This window comes from Lissotriton helveticus, chromosome 3_1, assembly GCF_964261635.1.
Source record: "Lissotriton helveticus chromosome 3_1, aLisHel1.1, whole genome shotgun sequence".
Taxonomy (NCBI): Eukaryota; Metazoa; Chordata; class Amphibia; order Caudata; family Salamandridae; genus Lissotriton; species Lissotriton helveticus.
In genome coordinates, this window is record NC_136061.1 from 382897122 (window position 1) to 382922575 (window position 25454).

The 25454-nt window shown below is 46.3% G+C and overlaps 1 protein-coding gene across 2 annotated transcripts in view; it reads right to left on the bottom strand.

Annotated features, from left to right (window-relative positions):
• LOC144822502 (solute carrier family 13 member 2-like) overlaps nucleotides 1-25454 on the bottom strand; it is a 375313-nt gene that overhangs the window by 97103 nt on the left and 252756 nt on the right. For both annotated transcript variants that reach the window (XM_078680117.1, XM_078680118.1), the window contains exons 7-8: nucleotides 21262-21480; nucleotides 16592-16692 (exon numbers count right to left, since the gene is read on the bottom strand). In XM_078680117.1, coding sequence (XP_078536243.1) covers nucleotides 16592-16692; nucleotides 21262-21480 — 320 coding nt within the window. The remainder of the gene's footprint in view (nucleotides 1-16591; nucleotides 16693-21261; nucleotides 21481-25454) is intronic.

Below are 25454 nucleotides of genomic sequence, written 5' to 3' on the forward strand. Positions count from 1 at the left end.
AGAAGTTGTTACATTTATAGGCTGCACTGAGTTCATCCTATCATTTTAGTGAAAAACATTTATAGCCAGTTAAAAATATATCGTCATCAGTCTTGACAAGTGCCATAAATCTTTTTCTTTCTGGTATGTGTAAATGTGGAAATTAACTGTGTATAAAATATCCTTTTAAAAACACAAGCAACATTTCTTTAAATGTGTTGCAGTTCTTATTCCAAAATTGCATACTCTCTCTGCACATCGTAGTTACCGTTGCACTTGTACCTCACCACTAGGCAGCTGCCTTTTGCACCACCCAAGTCCGAAATTCTGACTTCCTGTCCTCAGGAAAGGAAACAAAGCAGGTAAGCTTACCTGCCTCGAGAGTTTTCACATTTAGCTCTCTGCTGTGACCGTTCACTTTCCTTTCTTCAGTGGTGGTCTTGGGGGCACTCCGGCTGCATGCATCATGAGCAAAGCACATTTGCGGTTTTGCCGAGGTGCTCCAAACCGCAGTTTGGACTTGGCCCTTTTTGCAGGGTCATCCCTGTACTTTTTGCCTTCCTCTGGTATTTCTTCTGACCTGTTGTTGGTGGCTTTATGACTCTGGGCACTTTATCACTGCTGTTCAGTGCTAAAGTGCATGTGCTCTCTATTGTAAAATTGGCGCGATTGATCTACACCTGTTTGGCATATTTAATTTAGCTATCAGTCCCTTGTACAGTGGTATCTCATATACCTAGGGCCAGTAAATTAAATGCTACTGGTGGGCTTGTGTGTCTCAAATGGGGAAGTGATTCTATAGAGGACAAAAGAGGCTGGAATCAAAATTGAATTGCAACAAACAGATACCTCTTAGACCATAGACCAAAAAAATATTTCATCATCGGAGATCTCCTGATATTATCTCCAAATTGGTTCAATTAATGAACTTTGCTTACTTATATAATTCTAGAACATCTTACTAATGTTTTCCCATTGTTTAAATTAGAATGTACAACTCAGATGGGTTATGCCAATTTTTTACTCATATATCGTATGCATTTCCTGCACCAAACCTTTTATCTTTAAAAGGGACAATAGAATAGCACAGTGACCAATTCACATAGAAAATATAAAAATTAATATATAGTTAGACACAAGACTAAAAAAATAAATCAATAGGTTGGACTAATACATTCAACGGATACAACGCACATTGAGACTAATAAAATAAATGCTACTAAGTAAATATACTAAACATTACATATGTGTCACTAAAACATCAAACTATACATTCAAAGAATCCTTAAGGACTGTTATAGATCTTATATGTCCTACTTTGCTTTGATGTATTGAGACCAATCTGCTGTGTCTCCTTGATACTACTTTAATGTGTGGTCCAAATGAGGTCAGAGTACAGATATAACAATCCTTGTCTATGCCAAGTTAATTGAGCTTAGACTTTCCGTCCTTAAACGCAATATTCTAAAATAATTTCTCTTGGCCTCAAAGAAGTGTGTGCCGACGCATTTGGACCTTCGTGGTTGGACCATGGGATGTTTTGATGGAAGGTCTTCCTCGGGGCTTGGAAAGCTTCTGTAGGACACCAATGTATGCCACACTGGTTCATGGGTGTATGTTGGGGAGCCAATTAGAGAAGAAATCTGTCAGGAATGTTGATTGACTCTCTTTGCGTTCTTCTTTTCTTTCTGTCACCTTAATTTTCAATTTATCTTTCATTGGTTCAATTTGGTTTCTTTGCAGGACTCCAATGTGAGCTCAGCAGCTCCGGTGCTCGCTCGGTTTGTTTGTTTCGGGTATGGCGTTTTGTGCCACCAACTGAAGTATCCTTTCAAACCCATCTCAGGCCTCTGCCAGTGCAGGGCCTTAACTGTGTGGCATGTCCTGGTAGTGACACTCTATTTGGTTTCTCATTGCTGTGAAGCTGCCTTCTCATCGGAATGCATTAGGGATTCCCTGATATGTGTTTCAGTGGTAATTCCTGACATGAGATGGGTAGCGTGATCAAGTTTGGTATGTTTGGAATAGTTGTGATAAATGCTGTGTATTGGTGTTCAAGGATTTATTATCACTATTTTAGAAATGCCACTTTTAGAAGGCATTTCTCTGTGCTATGTGTCTTTGTGCTTTCCTGTTGTGTATTCACGGTCTGGCCTTGGAGTGACTGGGCCTGGGGAGGTGTAGTGGCTCCAGAGAGTATGGAAGTGCCAGCGCTTGGCTGAATAGGCCTGGTCTGCATTTGGACTGGTGGGAGGAGTAGCACTTGCACCTCAATAGTGTTGTGCCTGCCTTCCACAATGATGGCTCCACCCCACTGTGGTATGTCTGAGGCCAGGGCTTACAACTTCAATGGGGAGCGTTGTGCACTGTAAGGATAATTTTAAGTGCCCCCCAGAACTGGTTTGGACTGGGTCCAGGGCCCTGTACCAGGGCAGAACAAAGACTTTGTGGAGTATACGTATTTGGGCTGTGACCACATGTCTTTGGAACTGGGGGAACTGGATCTGAGGAACACCCTGCCAGGAGGAACAGCCGTGGGACTCAGCTACTAACTGCTGGGAGGCCCTGTGTGCTGGCCTACCTGTGCCCAACTCTGCCCTGGTGGATTCCTGGAGAAGGGTGCTGCCTGCTCCCTGGTTGTTCCGTGTGCTGGGGAGACAGGTTGAGCACTTCATATTCTTCTCATTGCCCTGTAATCCAGAGTGGGGAGCACTTCGTTTTTGCTATGGCCTTGAGCGCTGTGTCCTGCACCTCTGAAGCGCTTTCTGGGGGAAGTAGCCGGTGAAGTGCAGCCCCTTCCTCCTGCCACTAGGAGATAGAGTGGGGAGCGCACCCTTCTCTTAGCCCCTGAAGTGCAGGGTCATGCACACCAGAAGCGCATAATGGAAGCTTTTCAAGTTGCCCTCTAAGCCGAGAAGTTGGCCCTTCCTTTGAACACAGCGAGAGCAGCCGTGCAGCGAACCGGAAGTCAGGCAGAGACAGCCTGATCTTGAGCAGATTCCCTTGAGGAAAAGGAGAGGCCAACTTGTTCTCCGAGCCCGGGTGTGGACTGGGCCACTGCTGTGAGAGGCTGGGCGGAGGAAGGCCCCCTCCAAAGGGAGACTTTCTGGACTGTGCCTTCGTGGCCCGGGAGGGGGGACCCGACCGGAGTGCTGAGAGCACGGCTGGCATCTGGGGAAGGCGAAGACAAGGGCTGGTGCATCGGGCACAGCGGAACTGCACAGTGAACCCTGCAGCGGATCACCAGGATACCTGAGGTGAGGTCACACACATGTGCCATCCTTACAAACGTCCGCAAGGCCCAGTAGGACTCTGGACTGGCTGCGGGGCCAAATGGCTGGAGTAGCGGGATCCTTGCCCAGCACCCAGCAGTTGTTGCTTGTGTTGGTTAGAAATGGGATGTGTGTTGAGCCTCCACCCCTTACATGGGGCGCTGGGCACCAGGGAAATTCATAGCATCTGGGGCGTTGTTCTTTTCAGAGAAAGGGTGAGTTGCACTCTTAACCCCTTGCATGTGGCATTGTGCCTGGAACAGAGTGAGACCTAAACGAAGGCCAATGGGGATTAGAATTTCCACATTCTATGATATAGGCGGGCTCATGGCCCGGAAGCCTGCACAAAGGACACCAGGTACCCCAAAGGAGAGCGCAGGTGTCATGCTAATGGGGGTGTTCATGTTATAGTGTGTGCACTGCTACAAGTAGGCTGTGGTGCACAACTAAATGTTGGTGCTGGATATCATTGGGGTGCGCAAATGGGGGGACTTATGTTCCCATGGCCTTATCTGAGACAAAGAGATTTCTGACTTATGTGATGCTTATGCCTAATGCTTCGTGCTAAGTACCGTTTCTACCAATAAGTAATGGTTATCGCCATCTGTAATGGTCATGACAGTGGCCCAATTGGCCTTGTGATGTATGTAATGCTATGACAGTGGCCATATTGGCCTATTGGTGTATATCATACCTGTGAAGTCATGACAAGGGCCTGGTGGCACAGTGTATATATGGGATGGTGTTCTAATGTGTTTTATAGATAATACAAAGGCTCTTTGTTATATAACCTTGTGTGGAGTTTCTTTTGTGGTGTGCCTAGTGTGTCCCTGCTGTGTGAGTGTGTTGAGCAAACGCTTTAAACATTGCCTCTGGGATGAGCCTGACTGCTCTGCCAAGCCTCCAAGGGGGTGAGCAGGGGTTATCTTCAGTGTGTAACTCCCTTGCCCTGACTAGAGTGGTGGTTTCTGCCTGGCTTAGGCGGATGCCCTAGCCAACCAAAAATGTAATTTCTAACATATATATATATATAACATTTAGAAAGGCAAAGTCGTTGAAGGATACTTTTAGTACGGCTCTGATCAAAGAGCATCAGAAATCTAATGCAGTACAAGGATTTTTTCCTTGCAGAAAATGCAAGGCATGTAGATACAGCCAAAATGGCAAAACCTTGAAAATTTCGCAAGATCGAGGGGCACATAAAATTGTGAAACACCTAAGTTGCAACACTGAGTTTGCAATTTATGCGTTAGAGTGTCCATGCAATACATTTTATATAGGTTGTACAACTAAACAGGCCAAACTGAGTATTTTAGAACATTTAAGAGCTATAAAAAATCTTAATAATCAGTATCCAGTGGCCAGACACTTTGCTGCTGAACACAATCAAAATCCTTACTTACTGAAGTTCTGTGTACTTGACTGTGTGGAGAATACAGAAAGGGGTGGCAACAGATGGTTAGAATTAAGGAAACTTGAGTCCAAGTACATTATAAAGTATAATACGATACAACCCACAGGCCACAACTTAGGAGAGGAATTGGCAGTTCATCTACAAACCTAAGTACAAGTTGTATATTGTGAGAATTTGCTTCGCTGCAGCTTTGTTTGGAATCTCCATTCTTTTAATTGCAATACTGTTTTTAATTATTGGCATGTGATCATCACATTTATATTCTTATTGAGTAAAACGTTGCATTGTTCTCTTTTCTTTGATTACAGGAATTGGATCAAATTATATGAAATGCAGGATTGCTTTAGCCCACTGGGGCAATATATCTTTGAGTTGGAACATTGTAATACCCGTTATCACTGGATATATCTATGAAATGTGATTGGACATTTGCCCACTGGGGCGATACAGATGAAATATAAAAATAATTTCTCTCTTTGGACTTAACCCAGTCCGTATGATATAAGTTTCCACCTTGTTTAATTAAGCATTCATGCCGAACTTAAAGTTACGAAATGGTAAACTTTATTGTTTTTGACAAGCTTTTTCACGTAACGATGCAACGTTGAGAAGTATTTTCTTTGTGTTTATTGATCACGTGCTTGTTTTCTAAACTTGTAACTTTCACTTTAAAAAGAATGGCCATGAACTAGAACTCCACCCGTGAGCAAGAGGTCGGCTGACCTCGAAACGCGTAGGGTGTTTTTTCTCTTGTGCCAATAAACCCTAGCACTTTACATACATTGGAGCCTCGACTCTGGTTTTTCTTACGAATGAAGTTTGACCAGGAGCTTTTGAAAAAAAAAAATATATATATATATATTCACTGAAAAAAACATAGGTTTTAGGGGCGTTATAGTTAGTTGGACATTTCACTCGTACAAAACCATAGAAATTCCCCAGTTATAGTTAGTACAGCTAACTATAACTTGTGCCCCCGCAAAGCACTGCTGATGACGTCACATATTATATCACTCATTACATGGTCAGTGACATGACTCATGACATCACTGATGACATATCAAATGACATTACTGATGACATCACTAATGACATCATCCAGTGAATGTGTGTTTTTGGGAAAATTAAATATGTTTTATATATGTATATGTCGAGGTCGATGGAAGAATAAGTGGGTATATAAGTCTCTATATGGATGATTTTGTTTGTGTGAAACTGATTGTATAACTGACTGATTAAGTGTCTCTTAGTGAATACATGGGTTAAGGAGTAATCTTTAAATGTGTAAATATCTGTATCAGTCTCTCACTTTGTGCATAAGTGGCAGCATGGGTTGTGAGTAGCTATATGAGTGTCTACATGGGTTATTAGTTGTTTTTTTTAGTATCAGTATGAGTGTCTGAGTGTCTGTGAGGTTTGTTGGGGGTATTACTTTGTGCATAGATGCATGAATGAGTGAGTCACTGTTTGTATGTGTTGAAGACAGCATGTGTGCAGGACTGTATGGGTGGATTAGTGTGTGTATGGGTGTGTTGGTGAGTGAATGACTGTCTCAGTAGTGTCTTTATGAGCAACTACATATGTTTTAAACTAGTATATGTAAATGTAAATGTGAGGTCTCGTAGCGCTGTATTCATACTGCTGTGGAACCCTTCCTGGCTGTCCTGCGAGACGTCCACTCCTGGGCACCCCCAAGGTGAAGCCAGGCATCCAAGCGCTGCTGGGGCCGTTGTGGAGATTAAGCAAGCTATTGCCCAGAGTCACAGAGTGGGACCCATGATTAGTCTAGGCACCGAGGCTAGAATTATCAGGTCCGGGGAGATTGAGTCCAAGAGCCGCCGAGGCGGGAATTGAACCCTGGTCCCGGGCCAGACCTCTGCATCAGGGTCTGCCGCTCTAACCATTGAGCCACGCTATGTGAATATTGGTGTATGTAAGTGAGAATATCTGAGAGTGAGAGATTGGAAGAGTACCTGTATAAATGAGTATGTGTTTCTATATGTGATTGTTTAAGAGAGTAAGTATGTCTTAGTTTCTGTAGAAGTAGGTGCGGTGGTGTGTGTATAACTGTATACGCAATTAAATGGATGTTTGATACTTTCTTTGCATGTGTGACTATGTGTGTGAGTAACTCTATGGATGAGTGGCAGTGTGTAAGTGTATGCATAGGCGTATGAATACATATGATGAATGAGTGCATGTATGAGTGACTGCATAGGACTTTTGGTGAATGAGTGGATGTGAGTGTAGATCTTGGAATTAGTGAATGGGTATGTTGTAACTGGTATTGGTGTGTTCATTGTTTTGAAAATGTCAGTTTGTATTTTAGAGTGTGAGTATCAAAGGTTATATTAGGGTGAGAGAAGGTCTGACACTCTATCACAAGGATGATGTCATCAGTAATGTCATCAGTGATGTCATTTGAGATGTCATCAGTGATGTCATGAGTGATGTCACAGACCATGTCATGAGTGATGTAATATGTGACGTCATCAGCAGTGCATTGCAGGGGCGCAAGTTATAGTTAGCTGAACTAACTATAACGGGGGAATTTCTATGGTTTTGTACGAGTGAAATGTCCAACTAACTACAATGCCCCTGAAACCTATGGTTTTTTCAGTGAATGTCTAAGGTTTTTTAAATGCTATTTTCTAACTATAACATGCCTGAAACCTACGTTTTTTTAAGTGAATTTCAAAGGTTTTTCAAATGCTAATTTCTAGCTATAACGTGCCTGAAACCTATGTTTTTTTTAAGTGAATTTCAAAGGTTTTTTAAATGCTAGTTTCTAACTATGCCTTCAGAGGTAGGACATGTGAAGAAAAAAGAAAAATGCACAGAAAGAAGCAAAAGAAATGCAGAAAGAAGCAAGAGAATTCTACAAAGACATGTGCAGAAAGACCCAATAGAGGAGCAGAAAGAGGCCTTGTTGCAAAATCATCCTGTGCCCACAACTTTTTCTGATGGGTACTGGTGGTAACTGACTCTGACTAACCAGGCCTAGAGCCAGTGCTATGCTAAAAGACACTTAGAATACAGTGAAAATATCTACATACACTAGGGAACACTATGCGTTGGGGTACCCCTGTGATTACTATGACCTTTTCTGTAAGCCCCTAGGGCCTCATTTATGAAAAGTGACGCATCGCTGCGTGAAAACAACGATGCGTCACTTTTCACTGCGCCCTCCTTGCACCACCAATGATGCGTCATATTTACAGTATGACGCATCATTGCGTAAGGAGTTACAGATACATCAGTATTTCTGTCGTATCTATATGGCGCAAAAGTGGCGCATTGCTGGAGTGTGTCACAAAAGTGACGCAACTCCAGCAATGTATCCTTTCACATGGGGCAAGCCCCATGTGAAAGGGCCTGCGTCAGTCTTACGCCTGCTGTGAGGCAGGCGTAAGAAATTCACGCATTTGTGTCCTAGAAGTGGCGCAGTGAAATCACATAGATTTCACTGCGTCACTTCTACGACCCTGTCTTGCGTCAATACGCCCCCTTGCATACATTATACCTGGCGTAGGTATAATGTGGCGCAGGGGTTTACAAAGTGACGCATCTACCTAGATGCGTCACTTTGTAAATATGGCGCAACAAGGCGCATTTTTTACACCACTGGTGCATCACAAAAAGTGACGCACCAGCGGCGTAAAAGTGACGCATAGCCTCATGAGGCCCCTAGTACATAATAGAGGAGGGGATTAAAACTACCTCTAAGTCAGAGGAGCAGAAATATGCTACTTTAACTAGTAGTCGCGTTTGCAGAGTGGTGGAGAAAGGGTGCTGAGCGTCCAACCATCGCCCAGAAATTCCGCTGCGTAGGTCTTACAGGAGGTACCAGGAGGGATTCTTGGCCCGCAAACTCCCTCTGGTCTGAAGTGGACTTCATCCCCCATCCCGTAGTCTGCCACGAGGCATGTTTGCAGAGTGGTAGAGAAAGGGGGCCATGGCCTCCGAAGACGGCTTAGCAAACCCACTGTGTGAGACTTACTGGTGGTAACAAGAGGGGTAGTTGGTCCCCAAGGACATCCTTGGGGGCCAACTTTCTAAACTTTTACCTCCAGTCAGTCCCACACAGCAGTATTGGTGAGTACTCGTACCAGGCCATGCTCACTTTACCACCACTCTACAAACGCGCTCTTGCATGGGGATAGAAGTCCCCTTCACTGCTAGGGGTCCTTTAGGGGCCAACTAGCCTACCTTTTACCTCCATTAAGCCCCACGCAGTGGGATTGGTGAGAGGTAGACAAAGAACATTCCCCCTTCCTCCACCACTCTGCAAACACGCCACCAGGCATGTTGTAAGTTGGGGGATTAAGTTCCTTGAATCCTGAGGGTCCCTGGGGTCCAACTAGCCCTCCAGGCACCTCTAGTAAGCACCACAGAGCAGCATTGCAGAGAGGTGTAAAAAGGGGCATGGCCTGGGCCACCTCTCTGCAATGCAGGCCTGTGGCGCTTTCTGGAGCTACCTGGTGGGTTAGTTGGCTCCGGGGCCCCTCAGGATTGAAGGGGAATTAATTCCCCAACTTAAACTGTGCCACAGGGTGTGTTTGCTCAAGTCACCTCAGGCCCCACCCCGTCCCTTCAGCACTGTGTAAATGCACCCAGTGGCACGTTTTTTGTTGGGGATTAAGTCCCCTTAAATCCTGAGGGTCCCTGGGGTCCAACTAGCACACGAGGTACCTTCAGTAAGCGCCACAGAGCTGCATTAAAGAGAGGTGTAAAAAGGGGTTCTGCCTGGACCACCTCTCTGCAACGCAGGTCTGTGGCGCTTATTGGAGGTACCTGGTGGGCTAGTTAGCCCCCCGGGGCCCTCAGGATTTAAGGGGAATTAATTCCCCAACTTAAAACGCACCACGGGTGTGTTTGCACGCATGTCACCTCAGGCCCCGTCCCCTCCCTTCACCACTGAGCAAACGTTCCCCGTGGTGCGTTTTAAGTTGAGGGATTAAGTCCTCTTGAATCTTGAGGGTCCCTGGGGTCCAACTTGTTCACCAGGTACCTCAAATAGACACCAGAGAGCTGCATTGCAGAGAGGTGTAAAAGGAGCGTGGCCTCGGCCACCTCTCTGCAAAGCAGTGCAGTGGTGCTTACTGGAGGTACCTGGTGAGCTAGTTGGCCCCGAGGGACCCTCAGGATTCAAGGGGACTTAATCCCCAACTTAAAACGTGCCACAGGGCGTGTTTGCACACATGTCACCTTAAGCCCCACCCCCTTCATTCACTACTGTGCAAACGCGCCCCGTGGATTTCTGAGGTCCAACTAGCCCACCAGGTACCTCCAGTAAGCGCCACAGAGCTGCGTTGCAAAGAGGTGTAAAAAAGGACGTGGCTTGAACTACCTCTCTGCAACGTAGCCCTGTGGCGCTTACTGGAGGTACCTGGTGGGCTAGTTGCACCCCAGGGACCCTCAGGAGTGAAGGTGAATTAATTCTCCAACTTAAAACGCCCCACAGGGCGTGTTTTCACATATGTCAACTCCGGGCCCGCACCCTCTCTTCACCACTGTCCAAACCCACTACGTGGCGCATTTTAAGTTGGGGGATAAATTACCCTTGAATCCTGAGAGTCCCTGGGGTCCAACTAGCACAGAAGGTACCTCCAGTAAGTGCCACAGAGCTGCGTTGCAGAGAGGTGTAAAAAGGGGCATGGCCTGGACCACCTCTCTGCAACGCAGGCCTGTGGCGCTTACTGGAGGTACCCGGTAGCCTAGTTGGCCCCCAGGGGCCTCAGGATTGAAGGGGAAGTAATTCCCCAACTTAAAACGCACCATAGGGTGTGTTTGCAAATTCCTCACGCTTGTGCATGTGAGTTTCCATTTGCGGCCTGCTATTGGCCTTTCACTGCTTGCTATTCTGTAAAATAGACACCAATAGGCCAGAGGTGGGCACATAGCTCCGCCCCTGGCCTATTGGTGTCTATTACGAGCATTTCCTGACAAGCTTTAAATTATCGTGGCCAGACATGGGCCGGGATAATTGGAAGTATATGTGCTCGCGTGCATCACTTGTTTCCCCTCGCTCTCTCTGCTCTGGGAATGTCTGTGCCGCATCTCCCTCCCTTCGCTCTCTCTCCCTCTGCCCCTCGCTCTCCCTCCCTTTCTCTCTTCATGCCTTTCACCCAGTCGCTCCCACCACCCTCCAGGAAAATAGAAACGGTTGCATCAGGTCTGGAGCACGTCTGCTGGTCCGAGGATTGTAACTGAAATACTTCCCACATACTGTGCTAATAAACACTTGTTTTTTCTTTGATGCATTTCACGGCTGCTCCGCTGGAATGCGCCCTCGCTTTCCTCCGTTAGGAACCTTCTCTCATTACAAAGGTAAATGTTTCTGGACCTCTCTAAAATTGCACGCAAGTTAAAACTGTGCATGCCCTTAATATTGGTGATACAAATATGTGCACAAACTTTTGTTAACTCAGAGGGATTTCCAGTTAAACCAAACAAACTTAACAAACCAATTATTCGGCATGGGCAGGGCAGGGGCAAGCCACTCTGCTGATCTGCGAGAGAGCTTGATTCATCTAAGGAGCAGCACACAGCGCTGCCTCCCTCTGCCCCGCCTCTACGCTCTAGGTTTCATTGTCTGGCAGGACGGGGCTTGCCAGCAGCTAATGGAACCCTCTGCTCTGCGAGAGCGCTGGATTCATTCCCGGATCATACAGCGCTGCCTCCCACTGCCCGTCCTCTAACCGCTAGGTTTTACTCTGGCAGGACGAGGCCTGTCACTCCGCTGATGGAACCCCTTTGCTTGCTCTGAGAGAGCGCTGGATTCATCCACGGAGCACACAGCCCTGCCTCCCACTGCCCCGCCTCTAAGCGGTAGGTGTCAACCTTGCAGGACGGGGACATGCCACTCTGCTGATGAAACCCACAGATGATGTTCGCTTCTGGTGAGGTAGGCCGTCATATTCGATCGGGATCTGTTGTAATCACTGGCACTGCCCCCAAGTCTACATCGGGTATCTGAATTTAGTCTCCCCCTGCCTAACAAAATTAATGCGTCCTTGTGTAACTTAACTGGCGCTCATGTAAAGCGCTGCAATACCTTTGGGTCGAGTTGCCGCTACTGCAAAAAAAATGTTGCAAAGGGCAAACATTGGTGAGAATACTTGGGTTTTTAAGACATGCACCTGACCATGGCATATCTGATATCCGAGATGCAGGCAACACACTTCTTCCATGAGCCCAGAAAATGAGGACATAGCTGAATCCTCGTCAGGGGTACGAAGCGCTATATCATGCAATGACAAAATAGCAGGATAATACTAAAACCCTCTACCGCATTTGTCAGCGAGGGCCCATCCTGATCTTAAATCTGAAGTCTGACGGCGTCACAGCCCCCTGCTGCAGCGCCCAGTGTCTAACAGCATCGCGGCAGCCACGAAGCGCTGTAAATGACCAGACGGAAAAAACGCTCTAGCCTTTAACTCCCGTGCAAATAAAATAAGCAATCTGTCAGAGGGCGGCGGGGCTGGGGGGGGGGGGGGGGGGGGGGAAACATGCCTAGCGCCTTGAAGGAGCGCATTAGCGATGATGATGTTTTCAGGACTGAGCCAAAGGCTGTGTTCAAAGGTTATTCCTGCAGTGATCACATGGCTTCAGGTCTTAGCGCCTGGTTGATAAACAGAGAGGACACAGATCTAATCACTCATTCTGTCCCTGGTGCATGCACACTGCATACCAACCAGCAGCAGCCGAGGCACCGGGAGAAGGGAGGCATGACGTGCCCAATAATGGCTGATGGCCAAAGGCTGTAAATGTATGCTTGTAATGCACAAGGACACGTCAAGTTTTTGCGCTGAGACTCAGGCAGCACGATTCAGGGCACAAGTAAGATTACTGATGCATGCTGGATCTTGTAGTATGCTGCTCCCCGTATCAGAAAGACGTTTCTTTTTTTATAAAATTATTAGCACTGGTAGCAAGGGTTTCGTTGTCTTTTTCTTCTTTTTTTAGTCATTACAGTGTTTTTGGGGTACTCAGACAAGGAGCGGCACTATAACGTTCGTGTCTGAGCACATGGTTCTAAGCACATACTGGTGGTGTGCTGAATAATTACAGTGCATGATGACTGATTTGCGGAGTTGGTTTACTACACTGTTCCGGCTATTTCGCTATTTTATGCCATTGATAGAACTAGATTATTTTAGAAACAAGTCACGTTCCTTACAATGTGGTAATTGGCATATTATTGGGTTTACAGCTGCCCCTGAAGAAGGGTGGAATATTCCGAAATGCATTGGTAATTACACACAAGTCATGATTTGCCATTCTGTTAATAACTTTTGGAATGAATTCAAAGTCAATAATAATGTGATGCAACATTGTTGGAATATTATGCACTGACAATGGTATAAACAAGCATTTGCAATGCAATAAGTCTCGCATTCAAGCAAGTTTAAGCTATTGGCACTGTAAATGACAATGTCTTTTATTTTTTTATTTTAGAACATAAAAGGCATTGTCATTACAATGCTAATAGCTTAAACTCATTATTTTGTTATGTAGAATAGATGAAAGCTATCACACAGATGGGAAAATGCACAGCATGAGGTTTACTAACCAAACAAACGCAGAGAATGCGAACGCACAGCATGAGGTTTAATATGCCCCATAGTGTGAACAGGTCCTTGGGTCCTTGAAAACCTCGAGAGTGTTTCACTTACGCTGTTCTTCCTACTAACATATTCATTGTTATGGTGATGATGACTCATTTCAGGAAATATTAAATTGAAAGTCTGATTCTGTTATACATATTTGTAATGCAATTGCCTAATGGGTTGTTTACAGAGTCTGGTTCACAAACTGTTTCGGGCACCATAGTTGGGCTAAATATCATATTGTAATTCATTAAACTGGATTTTGTTTATTTTACAATGGAAGAAAATAAGCCAGCATGGTTAATTTTCCACAGTTATAATTTACTGGTCAGAGCATGGAACAAAGTTGTTCTCTGGGGTGGGTCAAGGTTTGTATAATAAATAATACACATACACAATACATAATATAAAGTATAATAGACATACTTACTCCATCGACACATACAAACCTGCCATTCCCTAACACATACAGTACGCAAAACAGCAAACATATCCAGCTAAATATAAACAGTGCCAAATTCTCTAACTCTAACTAATGCGAGACCTGTTGCATTGCAAATGCTTGTTTTTTTTTAAAGCCACACCAGCCAGCATTGTAGGGATTACATCAGTCTGCATCCCTTACTTTCCACACAGTGAGAAATCCTTTCTTTTCTCACATGGCAAGCAGGTCAGGTCACATATTAATCACCAATTCCACGTTGCCTCGCAAGGAGCCCATGACCTTGACAGGACGGCCAGTGCTTCAGGAGCGAGTCTTCCTGAATAGTTACACCAACAAATCCTCCTTTCTCCGTAAAAAGAAGTACACTGGCTTAGACTGTGTTGCTTAAGAACTTGTTTTAATTCATGAAGATATGCCGAGGCAAAAGTCTCACTATCCTAACGTTTCCCGTGATCAAGGCTCTGGTGAGCAGAATATATATATATATATGTATGTATGTATATATATATATATATATATATATATATATATATTCTCACAAGCCATACTTCACGATTAAAGAAGGCGCTGACTCCGTGAATCTGAATCCAAATGTTTATTCTTAAGATCAGTTGCTGCTTAGACGCGTTTCGGCGTTACCGCCTTGTTCACTACACTATATATATAAACTCACTGAAAAAATCATAGGTTTCAGGCACGTTATAGTTAGGAATTAGCAATTAAAAAACCTTAGAAATTCACTAAAAAAAACATAGGTTTCAGGGGTGTTAAAGTTAGTTGGACATTTCACTCATACAGAACCATTGAAATTTCCCCGTTATAGTTAAATCAACTAACTATAACTCGTGCGCCCGCAATGCACTGCTGATGACGTCTCATATTACATCACTCATGACATGGTCAGTGACATCACTCATGACATCACCGATGACATCTCAAATGACATCACTGATCACCAAGTTTGCTATTGTAGGGCGGGAGCCACGAGGCTCCTGCCCTGCCATAGCAAACTACAGTGTCCTGGGGGTCGGAACACTGCAGGAGCCGGGCCTGGGGGGGGTGGTGGTCCCAAGGGCCATGGCAAGGCTCCAGGAGGGGGCCGCGTGGCCCCCCTCCCACAATTTACGAAGCCCCAGGGGGTGTTAGTCCCTGGAGCTGGGGGTCCATCAAGGGCCCCCCAATTTTACTATTTAGTGCCCCGGGAAGGTGGCGGTCCCTGGGACATGTGGGGGGGCTTGAGACCCCCACACAGGTTATTTAAAAAAAAAAAAAAAAAATCAAGCCCCAGGGGTGGCGGTTCCCGGGGCTGCGGGGGGGCTGTGAGCACCAGCATATATTGTCTTAAAGCCCCGGGGGTGGCGGTCCCTGGGCTTGGGGGGGGCCTTTGAGCCTCCCCAACCATTTATATATGAAGCCTGGGGCTGGCGGTCCCCGGGGCTGGGGGGGCTTTGAGCACCCTGCACATCCTTTTCTAAATCCCTGGGGGTGGTGGGCCCCGGGGCGGGGGGGCCCCTCTGGGCCCCCCATTATATAACAACATTTCCTCCGGGACTTGGCCCCCCACTTGGCAGGATCCACGCACCCTGCACGGATTTTGCAGATTTAAAAAGAAAAAATAGTTTTGGGGCCCTGGGGGTCCTTGTGGGAGCCCCTAAGCAGGCCTAGGGGGTCAGGGTGTTTTCGCGTTTTGCGCCTTAGTTTGACTGATTTTTTGTGCCTCGGTTCTATTAAGCTGGCTGCCAACACTTCCTGGTTTGGGGTGTTGACAGCCAATTAGCAGAAAGCTCGTGATGGGGAGGGTACGCGGATCCTGCGCGGCCATATATATCACTGTCTTTCTTCCTTAAGTTTTCAAAAACTACTGAACGGATTTACACCATTTTTAAAAACGTTGCTTTCTGAGCCAAGCAGAAACTTTTTGCAACCTTCTGGTGTAATTCCTTTTGCTATAACAGTGTCTAAAGTTTCCTATGGGAAAAAAAAATTTCACCACTATTTTTTTAATTTCTCTGGAACTACTGAACGGATTTACACCATTTAAAAAAACATATGTACATACATATATATATATATCTATATCTATATATATATAGATATAGATATATATATATATACCAACATATATATATATATATGTATGTGTATCCTCTGATGAAATTAAACCTAGAGCTGAAGCATGGCTATATAGCTAAGTGCTTTGAACATATGCTTCGGTATTTCTGGGTAACCTGAACATCCCAGGTTTCATGCCTGGCAGTGCCAAATTTGTCTTTCGATCATTTAAGGCCAATAAAATAAGAACCAATGAGTATTGCACCAATGTTTTATAAAAATCAAATACGAAAGTCCTTTTTGGAGTGTGCGATATGTAAATATTAAAATTAAATCATTTACTCATTGCTGATTGATTGATGGAATGTTTGATTTATTGACTGTGTAACCCTGAGCTGCAAGAATGGTAGCTAAAGCTTAAAAGCATAACCTTTCCGATGCATCGGATGGCCCCCGGCCGTCCAACATCACGGTGGATGTGCGTCGGACGGCCGTGGGCCGTCCGATCTGCTCATGCGTTGGATTCGGCCGCGCCCCGACGGAATGTCTGCCGCGGCGAAGCGGTTAAGCTGCCATATATCCAAAATTCTCTCCATATACCTTTAGGTTACATGCTGATCAGAAATCTGGGAAATTGAGGGCTTTTCCCAGGAGGGTTTGCTTGTTGACTGATCTTATCCTTGAAGGCCTACCTTGAAGCTTTTCAATATGGGGAATGGAGAGCTATTGCCACAAACAAGCGTCCTCCATAGTTCTTCAGTCCAACTGCTACTTCAAACATCATGGAATGAGGGTCATAAGTAGCGATCTACTTTACCTGACTCCAGTGAGTTTCGATAGGTGGAGGTAGGGATTTCCGAAGGAAAGATGAACATCATGAGCGAAATAAAGATGGCAACAGTGGCGTCTGTGACATATCTGTGTGAGAGGTAAAGGTGACATCAAGAAAAGGATGAGTTGATGGAAGTCTGAGACAGTGGACTGAAGCTTGGAAGAAAGACTATGGAGAGAAGAGATATGAGATCAATGAAAGGTGAAGGAGCCAGGAAAGAGAGCTGGAAAACCAAGAGTATGGAACTAAGCAGGTGTAATGATGAGCTGGTAAGAGATTTTAGAGCTGACAGAAGAGATGGCATTCTGGGGAGTGAAAGATAAAATAGTGAGGTAAGGGGACAGTAAAGGAGACTCAAAAAAGAAGAAGCCAGGAGAATCAATATTTAGGATAAGGAGCCTGATGTGAAAGACTCAGGAATGGAGACATGGCATAAAGAGGAAAGGAGGGATTTAGGAAAAGAGAAGGACGACTAAAGGGAAAAGAGCTGGGGTGGATCACGAAAAGAGAGGAGAAATATATAAATCAGGAGAGAAGCAACGAAGGACTCTGGAGAGAGATATCAGAGTGGTGAGGAAAGATGGACATGGGGAAGTCAAGAGAGGTGAGACAGATCAGCAAAGAGAGAAAAAGTATTAAAGGTTTCAAAAGACCCGTTACTGAGGAGTCAGAAGAGGTGCATTAAGTATTAAAACATCTGAATGTATGGCATGTGTACTGAGGTGTTCATTTATCAACATTATGCTGACATTTCTAGATGTATGCCCCTAGAACTTACACTTATGGGTGTATGGCTGTTGTACTGGAACTTTCATTTACCAGTCTTATATTGAAGATTGTATGCATATACCAAGAGCACCTAGTCTTCCTGATGTGTCCTTTTGGTACTGAGACCTTCTCATACAAGTATTATTCTAAAAGGTCTAGCTGTATGTCACTAGTACTAAGACATCTGGATGTATTACTGTGGAACTTGGACTATCATCTATCAGACTTATACTGAAGGTTCCTGGTGTATATCATTCTTATTAAAGTTTTTATGTGTGTGTCTTAGACTGAAAATCATAGAAGTATGTTTCAATCACTAAGAGTTATGGTAGAGCCTGCACAGAGCTGGAACTTCCAGATGGCTCTCCCATACTGTAATATGAAGGGTATGTTCTAAAAATGGGTGGTAATGGAAAATATGTTTTAAAATCATGGGTCCTGAGTAAATTGTCCTGGGTTCTTTGGACATGCAAATTCTTTTAGGTAACATGTGGATTCATTTGCACAGCAAGAAAGGTGTACAAAGGGGAATGCCATGTGGTAATATCACTCCCAAAGACTGTTATACCATTTTATTTCCCATTTGCACAAAAAAGTCTCAGAGAAAATCTGATATTTTCATTAATGATAGTTACTCCGTAAGACCTCTAAACCTAGGCTCCCTAGGCGACCTAACCCCCACCTAAATCATGGCATTTCGGACGTCAACTCGTCGGTAAAACTGCGGCGGAATACCAACCCCACCCCCAGGAAGCAGAGCAATTCTTGGGGGGCGCCGATCCCGAATCACTGAGAATATGCGATTGAAGGAGTGCAGCAAGGCGACCTGCCTGACTACAAAATGGCGGTTCCCGACACTCGTCTCCAGTAATTCTGAGCCCGACGGAGCTTCAGCGGTGTGGGGATCTGCAACCGGGGGCCCTGTGGCAAGTGAAGCCCCCCTGAGTAAGAAGTTACTGTGCAGAGGCGGAGTGGCAAATTGCGGAAAAAAATCCTATTGAAGGAGTGCAGCGAGGCGGCTTGCCTGACTACAAAATGGTGTTGCCAGACCCTCGTTTCCAGTGATTCTGAGCCCGAAGCAACTTCAGCGGTGTGGGATCTGAGACCGTGGGGCCCAGTGGCAAGTGGACTTAAACTATAGAAACTCATGCTCCTGCAGCTGGAAAAATTGATATCGGGGCCAGAAGAAGAGAGTCCCCGCAACGACAACAGCGGAACAGGTGAGTGCACTTGTATAAATTCCCAAAGTCAGAGGGGAGCTGCCAAGATAAGTGGGAGTACGCTGAGTGTGACGAGAGGTCCCCCCCAGTGAGATGCATGACCATAGGATGGTGGCCGGAGTGCGCCCCTGGTGAATCTCGACACGAAGATCCCAGGGACGTGCCTTGTGAGACGGTGGGAAGACTCTGGGGCCCCCAAAGACTTTATGGGGAAAGAGACAACTTGACTTATTCTGAGAAGCGATGCCGCTGCCCACATCACCAAGCTGGCTTTCCTTTTGTGCTGAGTTGCTTGTTCCCCTGACTCTGCAGCTGCCTTCTCTTCCTAGAACTGCTTCCTTGAGTGACCAAGTGGTCTCCCCCATCTTGGATTTCCTGGGACAGATCGGTGAATTTCAACCTTACCTACGCCCAAACTTATCTGCTGCCTCCCCATATAGCTATACCTTTGGGCGCATTGAGTCCGTTTCCCTGGTTCCTCCATGTTGCGGTTGCTACTGTCCCCATGATGCGTGTTGCCACCGGAACGACCAGTGCCCTTCACCACTTCCATTGGAGCCAACGACACCTCTCTCATCTTACTGGACTTGGTGATGCATCCCTTGCCTACCCCTACCTTCTCCCGAGACCGAGCAATATGGCTGATGCCGGGTGGAGCTGCATAGACAGCTATAGAGGAGATCGGCTTAGGTACACCCCTCAGCTGTCACCTACCCAGCCGGACATTGGGCACTGTTCTCCACATCTCTATGCTGTGTCTCCCTTCCTCTCCCTCCCTCCGACCACGTAACAATGTCTTTTATATGTACCTGTACTGTGTAACCCTGCAACTGATGTAACTTGTATCGCACTTGTCCTCATGTAATTTGTAACTCACTTGTCCTCATGTAAAGCGCTCTGATACCTCCGGGTCTAGCCAGCGCTATATAAAACTCTTCAAATAAAAAAAATGTCGGTGGGACAGACACCAACGTGCCATTGGTGTCGGGCCCCCGACATCTATAACCGCGGTCAGATCACCGCATTACAATGCAGTCGGTAGAACTGCATTGCCCTAGGAACCAACTGACAGCTTTCGACGGGCTCCAGGAGCCCATTGGACGATCGGTCGGATCACATTCCCCACCATGGGGATTATGATCCACCTTTCTTCCAGTTATTTCACGTTGGTTCTTCATTTCTTTTTTTTTTGTGGTTCCGGTTAGTTTATTTGGTAGATTGCATATGTTCAGCTTTTTTTTATTTTGATTTCAACATGTTTTATAAATTTTTTATACATGAACATATTGGCGGTTCTGTTACAGGGTTAGTAAAGTTGTATCAAGTGCAGCTTGTGCTTCAGTATGTTTGAGATGTTATGTCCCATTTGTTTAGCTAACCCCATCTGACGATAGTTAGAGAAGAAGTGAAAGAGCTAGGTAGAGAAAAGAGATAGAAACAAGGGGTAAAGAGGAGGCAGGAGACAGGCAAGGAGAGTAACATTTCTTATCAATTACATATGACATTCTATTACATATGAAATTCTGTGGGGGTGTTGGTATCCATGTAGGCTGGTGATGGTGGGGCTCCCACCTTGTGGCTGGCCAGGGAAGAGACCAGTTAAGTATGATTGACTGGGTGGTGCGTTCACAGGGGGTACCGGTTGCGTACTGTTGGTACCTTATTTTCACGGAGGTTCATAAGAGTGTAGGTACGAGTCAAGCCATTTCCATATTTTCCTGGATGCCGGTTTCCATGGTGAGTTCTGCAGTGCAATGTTTCTACACCTCTGAGATGTGTGATCCAGTTAAACCAGCCTTTGTAAGAAGTTTTACTTGTGTCTTTCCAATTGGCGAGGGCCATTTTTACTGCTGCCGTCAGAAGCAGGTCAAGGAAGTCTTTATCAGGTTCAGATCATTTTTTTTCACGTCCGTTCTTCTGATGAGAAAAGGCTGGCAGAAAGGCTTTTTTGGGGCCCCTGTCCCCTGTGACCCTCCACTTTGGGCCCTGGGGGTCACTTGTGGTGTTCCTCTAAACATCCATGCATCGTGTGTGGTGGCTGCCACAGAGTGCAGGGATGTTTACAAACATGCTTTTTGGCATTGGGCCTTTTACAGTGGACCTTTTCCGGGCAGCAGCACAAGCCTCAATGCAAAGAGGAATGTTTCCGACAGCCTCCATGGCAGTCAGATTGTAATTTGTCATCCGGTCCTATTCTCATGACAATGGAGGGCGGACGATCGCCCGATCGCCATCGTAATCAGCCCCTTAGTATATGTCTCTTTAGGAGGCATTTCTGAATGAATGCCTATGGTGTTTAGACTTTTAAATGTATTTGTGTGGCCCTCAGTTAAATGTATGTACATTTTGCTGCTAAGATGTTTCATTGTCTCTTGTATGAACAATGTAGTATGAGTCTGAGTCCTTTGGGTGTATTTGTAACAGAAGAACTTTTAAACTCCTCAATTACTGAAACCTTTCCATGTGTTTCTATGTCAATGGGGTCTTTAAGATGCATGTGGTGACTTTGGGATCTGTTGGATAAGCCCTTTGTATTGATATTTTAAGACTTTCGTGGGTAGTGCAAAATGGCTGACTGGCATCTTCGGAATAGAAACCTTTTGAATAAAATAGACACTGATTGGTATCTGCACAGTAGGCCACTTCGCATAAAATATGAAAACTCACTCTGTGTTGCGGTTGAAGCTGATGGTAGCCCAGCCTGGCATGAACCCTGGCTCCCTTGTGAACCACAGCAGCACCAGTAACACGAAGAGGATGAGGACACAGATCTCTGCAAAGGTCATGGAGCCCAGTTTGCTATGCTCGCTCCGGATCACTTGATAGGCTCGCTTCTCTTTGGCTTTTTCTTCTGGGCTCACTCCACAACCAAAGTTTTTACGGAAGCTGCAAAACATCAAGAGTTTGCGAGTTGAGAGTCTATGGAGGACATTCAAATAAAAATAGTGATTACAAAGACTACTTCCCAGTGTCTATCTAGAAGCACCAGGATCTTTGATTCATATAAACTACAACAGCAATACAAAATAATCCTCAACTTCTCGTCTGTAGTTGCCATTACCATTAGTAAATATAAAATATCTCCTTCTTGATGGAAAAAACATACTCACAAGGCATCTTTTTGGGTACCTCTTGAATATGAAGCCCAAAATGAGGCATAGAATATCAGTCATGGGCAAAAGACTGCCGCACAAATGCCATTACCTGACATTATTGCATTACCACACCTCTCGGAATTTAAGGCCCAACTCTTAATGAGGGCAGTTATGTTTACTCAGGCTAAGAAATATCAGGGAGGCCCTAAGGGTCAGATTTCATTAATTTATTTGTAGTATAAAAAACACTTAAGCTCAGACTACGGCAGGAGATTCACATTTGGTAGATTGGTACTTAGATGAATCCATCAGCCATCTCCCTGCGGCTCAGAGATGAGATGTCAGCCATCTCCCTGCAGCTCAGAAATGAGATGTATTAATGAATGAAGTTTGAGGTGCTCCGCCTTGCACGTATCTCTACAATATTTTGGTTCTCAATGTGTAGGCCTTGCTATCTTGGCTGGGGGGGAGTGGGGAGGGGGGGGATGCATTTCATGTGAAAAAAGCCACCAAACTTAAAAGCTGCAAACAAAAGCCTCTCGCTTTCTGGTTGTACATGTTATTCCAACACTGTAATTTTGCTGCAAACTATGGTTATATTACGTGATGTCAAGTAACTCCTGTTACTGCACATATCGGAATTGTGAGTGTTAGACTTGGGCCTTAGGGCAGGTTCACCCCTAATCTTTTTGCCTTTATTTGTGACCCTGTGTAGTGATTTTTGGGTCTTGGCGCACTTTTTCCCTGTGTCCCAGAGTGAAAGTGCGTGCGTGTAGTATGGCTGGCCTGCCCTCCCATAGGAATGCATGGGGAATGTGTGTGCCCTGGTAGTTCCTGATGTGTGGGGAGTGCAGGCTCGAGTTTAGTATGTATGAACTCGGGAGAGTGAATGCTGCGCAATGGTATGTGCGGCTTGTATGTGTCTAGAAGGGAAGTGCTACTTCTGGACATTGATGTATGTGTGCAGTGAGGATACTGGAGCGTGATTGGCTGGAGCTGGCTGGCATGCCAGGCTCCAGGAAGTCTGGATGGGTCTGCCCGGTGGTGAGTGAGAGATCAGCATGAGTGATGTGTGGGAGGAGTAGATCTGTGTCCTGGATGGGCTGGGTTTTTCCCCACACAATGCTGGCTCCGCCCCCCTGTGGTTTGTCTAATGACCCAAGCCTCCCCAGTGAATGAAAGGGGTGGTTGGGCCATCAAGGGTACTCCCAAGCCAGCTGCAACTGGTTTCCCCCCGCCCTGCACCTCCTAACAAAGGATTTCTCTGTATAAATATGGGGCTGTGTCCCCACAGAAATGGTTCTGCTTGTGGATCCTTGCCAGAGGGGGCTGCTGCTGCTGCTGGGGCCAGGAGGACCGCCACTTGGCTTGTCTCCCTGCCTGGAGACCCAGTGTGCTGGCTCTGGCCCTGCCCTGCCCCCCTGTCTGCCTCCAGACCTTGCTGGAGCTTTGCTGTGCTGGGGGAGCGCTCTCCCTTGTCCCCAGCGCTGGGAGCGCTTCGTTTTGCTTTTAGCGCTGAAGAGCGCTTTATTCCCCCCTAAGCGCTGGGTGCGCTTTATTTTGATTCTAGCGCTTTGGAGCGCTTTGCCAGGACCGAGCGAGTGCCTACCTCGCTTTACCTTTATTTTCGGAGAGCCGGTGCCACCCGGCATTGCCTCGTTATATTTATTTTGAAGAGCGGCTGCCCACGCCGCATTGCCCCGTGATCACCGCCGCAGTCCCGGGCCGAGCAGAAGCAGCCGCCAGCGTCATAGCCCGGCCGCGCTGGGATTGGCCCAGGCGGTCGAGCCTCCCGCCGCGTCATCGGGGGAGGAGAGCGGAACCAGGAAGCAGCTTGGCGCGTCTCGCCGAGGCTCCCCGTTTGGAGAGGAGCTCCGCCCGCCACAAAACACCCGGTGAGTGCCGAGGAGGGAGAGGGGCCGCGGGACACATTGCCGGTGTCCGCCCCTCCCCCGTAGCGCGATCTCGCGCGCACTGTTGTGTGGAGCCTCGATAGGCTCCGGGGGCATTATTGATTCCTGAGTCCCCCGTGAGGGACTCCCACGTGGCCGCATTTTTGGTGCTTGGAGCCCCGAGGCTCCTGGGGGCAATTGGTTTATTTAGAGCCCGAGAGGCTCCCGCCCTACTCCTATGTTACGAGCCCCGAGGCTCGAGGGGGCATGTTATTGATCTTTGAGCCCCGAGAGGCTCTGGGGCCATTTTAATTGTTTGAGAGCGCTGAAGCTCTACACTAGTGCACATTTGCTTTGCGAGCCACAGAGGCTCTAGGGGGACACAGGCAGCTAGTTGGTTGTAGCCCCGAGGCTCCCACGCTGTGTCTCCCCACCTGTGTGCTTGAGCCCACCTGGCTCCAACGTTTGCCTACCTGCTATTTACAACTGTCCAGCACTTAGTGGACAGTTGCTACGTTTAGGCTTTTGTGTCTGTGCTGCCTGCGCAGACCTCCCTGACACTGAGACTCAGGGCATTCCGCCCCTTTCGAGGCCAGTTGGCCTGAGGGACATTTTGAGTGTTGTGCTACATGCACCCTGCGCATTGTGATTTCTTTGCTATATGATTCTTGCGCAAAAGTTCTAACCTGCACCTCTGAATGTGTTTTAATGTTACATGTGCAATTCTTGTTTATTATTACCTTTGCTAAAAGTGACCTGCTTAGGTAATTCTTTATGTGTTTATCCCCTTTGCTAAAAGTGACCTGCTTAGAGGATTGTTGGTGTCATTACCTTTGCTAAAAGTGACCTGCTTAGGTAATGCCTTGTTCTTTTATTTCCCTTTGCTAAAAGTGACCTGCTTAGAGGAATGTTGATGTTTAATTGCCTTTGCTAAATGTTACTTGCCTAGGTGATTATTTTAGGTTTCCTTCCCCCTGCGTGATTTCCCTACAGAGACTAGGGTGGCGTAGGAAGTGATAGGTTTTCCTTCCATAGGTTTCCTTCCCCCTGCGTGATTTCCCTACAGAGACTAGGGTGGCGTAGGAGGTGATAGGTTTTCCTTCCATAGGTCCTGATGATAAGGTCCTAGCTCCCTGCGTGATTTCCCTACAGAGACTAGGGTGGCGTAGGAGGTATTTTCCCTTTACCAGTTGTTACTGGTTGTATGCTACATTTACTACTTCTGTGTTACAGTCATTATATGTTGATGTGCTAAAGTGTTATACCTACCAGTATTATTTCTAACAAGTGCATACCCCTGACAGTGGTCCAGGTGGCCCTGTCCTGTACATAATCCCTTGTAAATCTTGCCCGTGCCTGTTGGCACATTGTAAAGTGTGTGTGTTATCTAATGTGTTGTTAATATTATAATACAAAGGCTATTTTTGATATAACCTTGTGTGGAGTTTCCTTTGTGGTGGGCCTTTGGTTGTTGTCGCTGGGGTGCGCGCGCAAACGCTTTACACATCGCCTCTGAGATTAGCCTTGCTGCTCGCGCCACGTTACCTAGAGGGTGAGCGGGGGTTATCTTGGTGTGTGACTCCCTAGCCCTGACCTTAGAAATGATGATCCCTGACTGACCTCGACGCGAGTCTTGGCCGGCCAGGGTCCCGTTTCTAACATTGGTGGCTAGCGGTGGGATTGGACTTGCGTTTGCGTTGTACCACAGTGGCGACAGGCCACACTTCAAAACTCTGCAATTTTAGATAACCACATTTTGGGGATGATTGTTTTTTAGGGAAGTTCAGTTTTGCTTCTCCTGAAAGGTGTCATTTGTATTTTGTCCAGTACCTTGTTCCCCGCCCTGCTCCCAGAGTTTGGTACCTGTGTCGCT